At 36.9% G+C, this 11072-nt stretch overlaps 1 protein-coding gene across 2 annotated transcripts; it reads left to right on the top strand.

Moving 5' to 3' along the window:
- The first annotated feature begins 4071 nt into the window (after window positions 1-4071).
- LOC147516572 (Drought-responsive family protein) lies at window positions 4072-10821 on the top strand. 2 transcript variants are annotated; one of them, XM_086589129.1, is made up of 5 exons: window positions 4072-4365; window positions 4443-4594; window positions 5519-5598; window positions 7168-7425; window positions 10456-10821. In XM_086589129.1, exons 1-5 carry the CDS (start codon window positions 4287-4289, stop codon window positions 10559-10561), a joined length of 675 nt encoding a protein of 224 aa, XP_086445255.1. In that variant the 5' UTR covers window positions 4072-4286; the 3' UTR covers window positions 10562-10821. The 2 variants fall into 2 exon arrangements, with proteins under 2 accessions (XP_086445255.1, XP_086445254.1); XM_086589128.1 differs by having other exon boundaries at window positions 10442-10821.
- Window positions 10822-11072: the final 251 nt, after the last annotated feature.

The raw sequence follows: 11072 nt of genomic DNA, 5'->3' as shown, positions 1-11072 counted from the left end.
AAATAATTGGTTGATCTGGCAGCCCCTTCCACTGTTGTTAGTTATTAAGCTTCCCACTACTTCTTTAAATTTAGAATTGTGGTTCGCCAATTTCTTAGTCCATCCATCAGTTGCAGGGTGGTGATATTTCTTCCAAAATAGAGCTGGTTCAGGAATCAAGCACCCTACTCCGTAGTTTCACAGACACAAAATGATTTCCATTTACGTGTCCAATAGCAATCACCTTTGGTTTACTTGGAGGTGGAGTTCTCTGTGGTACAAAAGTGTGGCAAAATGCTGAAAAAATTGACACAAGCACAACCTGATATCTTGACGCGACAAGAAAATCCATATAGAGTAATAGAAACCACTTCTCTCGTGAGCATGGGCTATCAAATGTGTCTAGGGTATCCATAAGTGTATTAAAATTTTCCTCACCGCCATATAGGTTTGTATGTTCTTCTTTGTAAAAAGTAAGTTCTTCTCTCAAGTCTTGATGAACTGCCATCCACCCTGTTTCAATGTTCATCCCCATGCTAAGTGCTATAGCTTGAAAACCACAATTTCCATCGCTATCAACATTGTATGCACTTAATATCAATGGCCTAAGAACTTCCGGAAATTCACTTACATTAATTAATTCTCCGCTGGCTAGTCCGTATAACACTTGATTTAGTAGTGAGTGGTTGTGCTGGCCTTGAAACTTTTAGTTTCTTTAGAGGTGGTGGGGGTGGATTAGAAAGTGGCACAGATGGAGACTGAGATGAAGCTTTGTTAGATGTGTCAACCGGTAGCTCAAACGCAGATGGATCTCGCTTTGTTGAATGGTCAGGTGCTAACAATTTCTTCCTCCATCCAACTGGTTGACCCTTCCTTAGTTTGAACTTTTTCCCTTGGTTGAATTAACCAAGTTGTTTACAGACCTCCAATTTCTAATAGTTTCTTTAATATAACTCTCCTTTGGTCATCTGTTGAGTTCTTGTATCGCTTGGCAAATGCAAGAAATTCAGGTCGTGCCTCGAGTTCTGACAAGTCAACATCTATAATGTTGACATTTAACTTGCGCCAAAAGTGGTGGATTGCAACTAATGGGATTTTGTTGCACTCGATGAGACAAGTTACATTAATCTCATGTGCACACAACAACCCATGTGTACAACGAAGATCACACCCCACAAGTTTCTTTCTCAGTACTAACTTTATCGCAATGCTTCATCTCCTTCACAATCAAATCCAATGCAATAATTGAGGCAAACCCCCTAATACTCTGAAAAAACAAACAGTCATGCTCATGCTTCACAAGACTTAGGCTTCTCTCAAATGAAGCTTTAATCTCTGTTATTTGGACCGTAATAGAAAGATGTATCATTTGCCACATTCCAAAAAAATCATAGTTGCTTGACCCCAAATCTCTCTTTAGTACTGCATGTGCCCCTTCCATTATATTTGTACTGGTATTACCGAAGTGCAAGTGTTGTTCTATCCATGCTGCTACGAACCGTTCCTTGTATATCAATCAAGTTTCATAGAGGTACTGGAGAATTGAAGGCCAACCCTTAAACTCAGTCTCCAATTTGTTTCTCCGACTATCATATTCCATCTCATTGGTTGTGAATACCAAGTCGGCCCACATTTCACAAAGTCTTGTTGCCAAAGCTTCATCCAGAAACAATTTCTCCCCTTTTGCTAACACTCCTTTTGAGATATGCCATTGACAAATTTTTTTTTTTTTTACTTTGGGGAATATTTCATTTGTTGCCTTCATCATGGCAAGGTCTCTATCAGTTACAATGACATGAGGAGCTATGTTTTCTCCAAGTAAAACTTGAAAACACTCTAAAGCCCACAAGAAATCATCTTCAGCTTTGTGCTCCATCAACGCAAAACACACAGAAAAAGTCTTCATTGTAGATGTGGCCCCCACAATTTCAAGCAATGGCCACTTATATTTGTTTGTCTTGTAAGTGGGATCCATAATAACATTTTGAGGAAAGCACTTGGCCAAGTTAACCGACTCTGGATGAGCCCAAAATAAAATTCTCACTAAGTTTGAATCAGTTTCACATCTAGTCCACTCCACATAATTATTGGAATTGAGTAAGTACATTACCTGCTGCAATTGTGTCCTCTTCTCAAGTTCCAATCTTCAGTGCTTTTGGCGTGCATTATACATATGCCTCATAGTGGATACATTTTCTAGATCTCTATCCTTAATGAAATTGAGAGTATTCTTTGGTCTCACTCCATTCTTAGTGAAATAAAAAACAAGTTTCTCTTGCTCCTGTGTAAGCCTCCTCGCATATGAATGTCCCTCAAAATAAGAAACCAAACGATGATTGTGAAAAACGCATTCAACTTTCAAAGTCCATTCGCCGGCCTTCACTACCATGAATGTGAACTCATTTTAGTCGGAAAGGACAGTTGTTCTTCTTTGTCGATGTGCGCCTTTGTCTCGTTGAATCTTTGTTTTCATTTCGTTCCTTCTTGTGGTCTCTATATTTACCACCCCGCTCACAAATCAACATGAGGCTCGGTATGCTACACGAAGTAACATTCTCAGACCTTCCAATCAGGATAATTGTCCCACACCTTTTTCCTACTTCTTTAGCCCAGTTAAGCAACTCTTCACTACTCTCAAATATCTGCTACATAATATATAAGAAGTGTTTACATTAGTGAAACTATATTGTAGAAAACTATAAGTTTTACATATTATTGTATTAATAGTGAGTGTAATTTACCGTATCAATAGTAAATTTTGAAGAGAGATTAGTAAACTCAACATTGTTCTCAGTATCCTACGACTGAATGGAAGCACAAAATCAATGAAACAAATAATATACTAAATTGAATAACAAATAATGTCCATACAAAAAGAAAAAGAAAAAGATAGATAGATAGAACTTAGACAACTACCTGCTCTTGCACACAAAATGATTAAAAAATAACTGCATTATCAACATTATACAAAACAGAAGGTTCAACGTCTAGAAATTGAGAGAGAGAGGAGAATGGAAATAATTTTTTTTGGCCGTATGGGACCCACTTCATACAAACTCATCTCTATATATTCCAATTCCTCTCTCCATGTGGACCGTCGGCTTAAGAATGGGACTGTATAGAAATATAGAAAAATGAGAACAAGGGATTTTGAAAGGTTTGATTGTACTGCCTGCCAATTTGAAGAATAGTGGTAAAAAAAAAAAAAAAAATAAAAAATAGGCATCTCTAGGTGGGTAACAAACCTAGCTAGCAGCCCAGTTGAAATGGGGGAAACCCATCCACACAAACGCGCGACACTCCCCTCGTGACCAATTTAACAAAAAGCAAATTAAAGCCCAATAAGGAACCCATACCGGTCCGTTACTGATGAAGGGTAGGGGAGATAATTTGGCCCTCAGGCCCTCAATCCGGCCCTAAAAAATGTGTGTTAAAACCCTCAAAAGTTGGCCCTCATAGATTTGAGGGGCGGGCTGGCTCGACTCTCATGCTTGTTAGGGGTGGGCTAGGGTCTAGGTTTTGGAGCATGGGCCCGGCCCTCATTTGGCCATTCCAAGCTCTCACTTGGCCCTCATACGTTTTTTTGTTATTTTATATTATATTTATGTATTATCCTATAATTATCTAAATTGTATAAAAAAATCATTAAATTAGTTTTCAATAGAGGATAAATTAGAACATAACATAACATATGCGCTTTTGTAATTGATTTAATGATAGGTATATAAGTCATACATAAAAGTAAATCCAACCTAACAACATAGTTAAGTATGAAAAATGTATATGTTTTAAGAATATCATCTCTTCCACCATCTCTATCTAGTTTTTTATTTTTTTTTCTAAAGACATAAGAATTAGTTTTGTATATTTAGTTAAAATTGATATTCATAATCAAAGTATGATAAAAATAAATAAGAAATCACAAAAAAAAAAAAAGTAAACTAGTAAAGTATAATTAGACCCGGTCCTCATTTGGGCCTCAAAAATGAAGGTCGAGGGAGCGTGTTAAGGGTTTGAGTTTTCATGCTTGACCCTATTCGACCCGGCCCTCAATCATGAACGCTTTTATGGTCCGGCCCTTTTATCACCCCTAATTGAAGGGCGTTTATGCAAATTTGGGCAGGTTAAAAAGGACCTTTACTCCAACGAACGAAGTTGGATGGAGGTTTCCTTCTCTGTCTCACACTAAAAAATTTCTTCACTTTCTCATTTTCTCTCTCTGTTTTTTTCTCACCACTGCCGCCTCTTATCATTTCTTCTAGGTTGAATTTAATTTATTTAATTAAACAAAAAAACAAAAAAACAAAATGGATTCTGATTCATGGACCAATAACCGTCTATCTACTGCTTCTAAACGTTATCAATCAGCACTCCAATCTCGATCTGGTTAGTTATACTATTAATTTAATTTAGTGTTTTAATTAAATTGAATTAATTGGAAACTTTTGATGCTGTAAATGTAGATCTGTACCTCGGGTTTGATGAAATTGATGTTAGTGATGATAATGAATCACGTGGTGCTGAATTTGCTTGTCCATTTTGTATGGAGGATTTTGATATTATTGGACTTTGTTGTCATATTGATGATGAACATCCCGTCGAGTCCAAAAATGGGGTAAGATTTTTTTTATTTTTTTACTTACTCTAATAATCATGACAATTACTTGTCTTTTGTTATCACAGATAGATAGGACTTAGGGCTTTAGTCTGAGCCGGCTAAGCCCAGTAGTTCTAGTTTGACAAAACTTTAATTCGAACAAGGATGAATGAGGGCCATAATACATTTTTCTAGATATAGCTGAATTTATATATTTGTAGAGATTGTAATGCGGGTTGTTGTGAATTATTAATGTATGGATTCTATTAATTTAGAGACCACTACTCTCCATTGTCTTTGTTGCTTAAAGCAAAGTATTTACACCTGTATGGGCTGAATTTCAGTGAAAAGTTACAACAAAAAGGTGGAATGTGGAAGGAGGAAGAATGAGATTGGCTTAGGTTAGTTTGAAATGGTGATTTAATTGAGTGTAGTCCATTCATTGTTAAGTGAATGGGGACCTGGTTGGAATCTATTATTTGCCTCTTTCACAGTAAGTGGACCAAGAAATCTACTCATGCAGCAAATAGATTTTTGTTGGAAATCCACAATGTTCTGTCACAGTTTAGTATATGATTATTGATTCTTAATTGGATTTGTATAGAGTAAGTAATAGACTAGTAGGCTGGTTTTTCTTCACCGCAAAGGGAGTGATGAAGAAATGAGAAGAGACAATAAAAAAGACAGAGAGACAAAATCTCCGTGAGTAGAAGTCTGAAAAAGACCGTCCTACACTCGTTATTTATTTCATTCATAAGTGATTGATTGTCTCACTGAAATCTTTCCTATGTTGTACAAATTATATAAGTGTGGAAAGGAATTTCGACATGGTTATCTATTTGGTATGAAAAAGAGATCTCTTTTAGTGGAAGCCTATGTGGACCTCATTCTTATATCTGTAAGTGTAAAGCTGTTCAAACTGTGCAATTTCTTTACTTGCAGGTATGCCCCGTTTGTGGGATGAGGGTGGGGATGAACATGGTTGGTCACATAACCATGCAACATGGACAATTCTTCAAGATATCCTTTGAAATCACATGGAATTATAAAATTATTTAGCAGATGCTGGAATGGAGTACATTTATTAGTATTATATTTGCGCTGAGCAAGTTATAGTTTTATATTATGGAATATATTAAACAGGCTGTAATGTGCATGTTAATCACAAGTATTATCATACAGTCATTACAAACCAAGGCCCAAAATTTCGATATCGTTTAATATATCGGTGTACCCAAAAACCGAGATATATCGGATATATCGGATATCTCGGTTTTTTTGGTGACCAGTCCAAAGTTTCTAAAATATCGGATATCTCACCGATATATCTCGGATATCTCGGATATCTCGCCGATATATCTCGGATATATCGGATATTTCGGAAATTTCAATATTAAATTATTAAAAATTGGTCAAAAAGTCAACCGATATATATCGATTATATCGGAAATATCGATTATATCGGCGATATAAACTTTCATATCGGAAATTCCGATATATCTCGGAAAAAAAGGGGTTTAATATTTGGTGGATATATCTCGGAAATATCGATCTCGGTGTACCAATTTACCGAGATATATCGGCGAGATATCGGATTTCTCGGCGATATTTTGGGCCATGTTACAAACTAAGTTCAGTATTTCAGTTTCACTTGGATAGTATATTATTGTATATTATTGTATCTGAACTTTGTATATTATTTCAGTCATTACACACCACTAAGCACATGATAGTATATTATTGTATCTGAACTTTGTGTTGATGACGGTCTCATTTGAAAGGTTCTGTCTTGCAAAACTATTATTTTTATCAGAAATTGATTTGTGGGTCATAACATAAGGCATTTTGAACGTCAAAATCCAAAAGTACAACAAATCTCCTCCTAGCACGTGCACACCTTACCATCTCACATTCTGATATCCTTTGTCTTTGCTCTTTCAAACTCTCCGTATTTACACACCATGTGATTGCATATTAAACCCATATCTGCACAGCGCGTGATTAGAGAAAAGTAATTATAGTAAACATTTTAATCCTTGTGATCCCACAAAGTTTGGCTTTCCCTCCAAAACCGACTTAATTTTGATATATAGATTGTATTATCTTGTTCATTGTGGTTGGTAACAATATTGCACACAAACCCATTTTTTTTTTATCTCAAAACCCATCTGCTATCATGGCCGCCCCTTATGTTTCTGTTGCATTATGTACATTTTTACTAATCTATGTATTATCTTGGTTACCCATTGTCTGCCATGATGAATTCTTGATGCTTTTTATCTAGGTTACATGGACACGCCATATTTTGAAAAAAATCTGTGTCGGATATGTATCCACGTGTCCGTGTCCGTATCCGTGTCGGACACACACGGACACATATTGTATTTAATTTACCTCGAATTTCTGATTTACCATCTAATTTAATAAATTTATAATTATTAAAAAATTAATTAATTATTCCTATCCGTGTCCCTGTGTCGATCTTCAACTGCTCGCCGTATCCGACACCCCGTATCCGTGTTGGACACCGACACGCGTGCCCGTGTCAATGTAACCTAGCTTTTGATGGATTTCTTAACTGAAATTTACATGCAAAGAAGGAGGAGAACACGGAAAGTTGGATCTCATTCGACCATCAGTTTACTGCGGAAAGAGCTGCGGGATGGAAACTTACAATCCCTTCTCGGGGGTTCTTCTTTTGTAGTTCCTTCATCTAATACAGAACCTGATCCATTGCTATCATCTTTTGTACACAATTACCCTTTGGCTGATGAATCAACACCTGCACTCGTTCATTCTTCCGCTGAATCAAGCTTAGTTGAGAAAAGTTCTGATTTAGTATTAGAAAGGTATGCATATACTTTTTCCATTGCACTTGTCGTAATTCTTCTAATTGTTATATATCATTATGAAAGTATATTTTTCAAGTGCTACTATATGGGAAATTTGTGAACTTTGCAATCTGTGTTAGATGACAAAATCAGTTCCTTAAGTAAATAATTTATCACAACATGCTCTTGACAGCATGGTGTACTGGAAGTAGAATTAAGCTTGCACTAAGTGTAATGTCATGTTCTTATTTGATATCACTAAATCTTTAAACCTAAACTTGCATCAAATTTATGGGACTGGTTCGTGACTTTTAAACTACTGTGGATCCTAAACCAAACCCCTTTAGGCCACCTTTACACATTTGCTCAATTGTTGATTTTGGTTGAATTATCATCCACAATAATGCATAAGCATGAGGATTAAGGACTCATGTTTTGGTCTTTGGGATAAATCTGAGAAAATCAATTGGTGATTCATTGCTAAGAAAGAGTCCTCAGCTAGTTTGGATTATAAACAAATCCCCTTTGGTCACCCTCTGGCCTTATACATTCGCTCACTTGGTTATCCTAGTTAAACTTTCACCTAAAATGGAGTGTAAGAATGGGGAATAACACTATCTGGCCTTTGGGGGATTTCAAGAAAATCAATTAGTGGTTCATTGCTAAGAAAAAGACTTAATAAGATATACACATTTTTGTCGATGATTTCATTCACAAATCACAATAAGAATTCTATCTCAGTTAGCTAAAACTGAAAGTACCTTTCGGAAAAATATTAATGAAGCTGACACTAAATTGAGCTTAAATGCCACAACCTGAGGCCTATTTTCTGAATGCTCTCTTATGAGGGTATTGCGTGTGATTGTGTGAACTCGTTAGTTTCCTTGTCTCCCTGAGAACCTAAAAGGGGATAAAGGTGTTACTGAGGGTTATCTTGAAGGAAACATTGTTCCCTGTAGTCCATTATGTCGGTGTATATGCTTGTCATACACCATGTTGTTAGGGGCGTGGCCAGGTGGTGGACATTCTAACTAGTGCCTTGCTGGTACCACGACAACAATCCACAGTATTTCCACAAAAAGATTTGCACCTTGGGTGCGTCGGAGGGATTGGCACCTTTGACAACAAAATATGTACATTATTGAAAAGTAGTAAGTGCGTTATACAACCCAAAAGGCATATGCCAGTAAGTGAAGGTATAGGATGTGCAAGAAAAGCTGATGAAATCTAGGGTTTCCAAACCCTTTTTATACCTAGTTTGGTTCTTATATTTTTTGGATTTTCAGGATTAGGTTTAGTTGTTTTTTCAATTATTTAGTTTCGGTCCGTTTGCTATGAAACCTAAATTGTACACAAAGTCATGAAACCTCAATCAGCTGAGAGACGTTGCACCCTAGACCAATCAAACAAGGTCTTTTTGCATATGATAGTCCATCCAAGAGGCAAAAGCTACATCAAATGGAATAGACGCCATAAGATTGGAGTTGTAATGAATTCAGAAGTTGGCGATTTATTAATAAAATATGTGTCTTTTGCTAGAGAAGAGTTTTCTCTGTCTGTCTGTGTGGATTTATAATTTGCTGGGTGATTACGAGGGAGAGGTTGTTATCTCTATCGTTATGATTTTGAGTTTCAAGTCTGGTTTTTGCGGACAACTACCAATGAGGCTCACAAGACCTAGTTTGTGATTGTTCAGCATCGTGGTTCATATTTCTACATGTACGCAAGTGCATATCTTTGCATCTATGTGTTCTTCATTGTCTCTGCTCCCATATTCATCGCTTTCCTCTGCCGCAACTTGCGGTTCAATAATTTGTGATCCAAAAAGAGAGTGAAAAAAGTTGAAAAAAGAAAGAGGATAGGATCGCAAAAGAGCGAGAAAGTTGAAGCATTTCCGTTGTACATCACCATTAATGGTGCCTTCTTATCTCAGCCACCATTGTAAGATTGTTGCTGCTGTTTTTTGGTCTTCTTCTTGCCATTACCCACAATACTGCTCTCTGTCAATTTTCCTTAGTATATCATCTCTCCTCTTCCTCAGTAATTTTTTTCCCACCCCGATTTTTCCTCTTGGTCCGTTTCATGTTTTTATTGTTCCTAATCTCCTGGTATCCTATTCTTGCATTCTCTGAATTCCTTTGTCCATTATACCGCTGCCCACCCATCCAGACATCTTTCTTGGTCCAACCGTCTGTCACTTACTTCCAGGCAATAACATTTAGCCCTGTAGAATCACATATAAATCAGTAGGTCCACTGTTCATCTTATGGCTTATTGTTGACTTCAGCGCACCTACCAATAGGTTCAAGTCAGCCACTTTTTAAGTCCGGTTCTCTTTGTTTTTACCCATTTGCTTAGCAACCCAATATTTAGTCACAAGTCCAAGAAACCAGTCTGCTCCCATAAATTTTGCCATCTAGTCCAGTTTTCTAGCCCAAAAATCAGGAAAGAACGAGAAAAAGGAAAACCCGTTACTTACACTTTGGAATTGTTTATTGTATATAGCGTCTCAGTTATCTGCTCAGTATTGAATCCAAAAGTAGTTAAGTGGCTACATCAGCTGAGGTAGAAAAGTTGATGTGGTTGTACACTTGTACCCACGGACAAGAATCTGATACCATGATACTAGTAACAACTACCATTTTTTCCAATTAAGAGAACAATTGGAAAACTCTGAAATAATTGTCTACTCCCTGCTAAGTAAAACATGATTATTGTAAACTGTAGAAGTCAGAATTTTGGAATTGGTATGTTTGATATGGCGAGCCTTAGTTATCTGCTCCACTTTTGGGTTCACATATGTGTGCAAGCATTCCAAATTGTTTACGCTACTTGATTATAGGAGTTTACTGTGTACATTCATTTTGTATTCCCATGCCTTAATTGCTTTCTGCAAACACTTGACTTCTGCTTTTCTAAGAGTGTTGATTTATTCTAGCGAAAAAAAAAAAATTGTTAATTTCGTAAACAATTTTAGCACTGCACTCCCCCTCCTCTTTTTCGTCATTCGTTGTTTAGCTGAATTTGACTGTAGTTTCTGCATGGCAGCGCCCAACCATGTCCTTTGTCTGAAAAGGAACAAAAGGAGAAAGCGCAGAGGTGTGATTTTGTACAGGACCTCTTGCTGTCCACTATTCTTGGGGACACCTTATGAATAAGGTCGTAGCAACTGTTGGGTTTAATCTTCAACGCCAAAGAACCTGCAAGCTCTGTTTGTATGTAATCGGCATGCTGATATCCCCACATGGCGTGAAATGGGAGAGAGCATATAATTATGTAAGTTAATATGAAGTACAAGTAGCTAGGTAACCCATAACAGACTCTTTCATGTTCCTGTTTTATTTAGCATCTTGTCGTGTATATCAACTACAATATTATTATATAATAAAGAGAGGGTGTTAGAGTTCAGTTCTACTACAATTAGTCTCTCTCTAAATAAATTTTCTCATTGCCAAACCATGTCTTTCACAAGCAGTTACTACTATTTTAACAAGATTTTCTCTTTGGAGGTGGCCATTTTGCGGGGTCTGTTATCTGCTGTGTGGAAGAGGCTTTGGGCCCATCGAGGGAACTGTAAAGGGGAGGAGACCTTAGTTACAGATTTGAGCTTTCATTTTACGGAGTTTTCCATATATTGCCTGGCATCTCAGTTTACATCTATTTAA

This window comes from Coptis chinensis, chromosome 2 (genome assembly GCF_015680905.1).
Source record: "Coptis chinensis isolate HL-2020 chromosome 2, ASM1568090v1, whole genome shotgun sequence".
NCBI classification, from domain to species: Eukaryota; Viridiplantae; Streptophyta; class Magnoliopsida; order Ranunculales; family Ranunculaceae; genus Coptis; species Coptis chinensis.
This window is presented reverse-complemented; position numbering and strand designations above follow the sequence as displayed.

What these genes read in the sequence shown, in the direction of transcription:
- LOC147516572 (XM_086589128.1), top strand. Translation starts at nt 4,287, where the DNA reads ATGGATTCTGATTCATGGACCAATAACCGTCTATCTACTGCTTCTAAA. An exon ending in CCGTCGAGTCCAAAAATGGG is followed by an intron (nt 4,595 to 5,518) that starts GTAAGATTTTTT and finishes CTTTACTTGCAG; the next exon opens with GTATGCCCCGTTTGTGGGAT. An exon ending in TCTGATTTAGTATTAGAAAG is followed by an intron (nt 7,426 to 10,441) that starts GTATGCATATAC and finishes ATTTGACTGTAG; the next exon opens with TTTCTGCATGGCAGCGCCCA.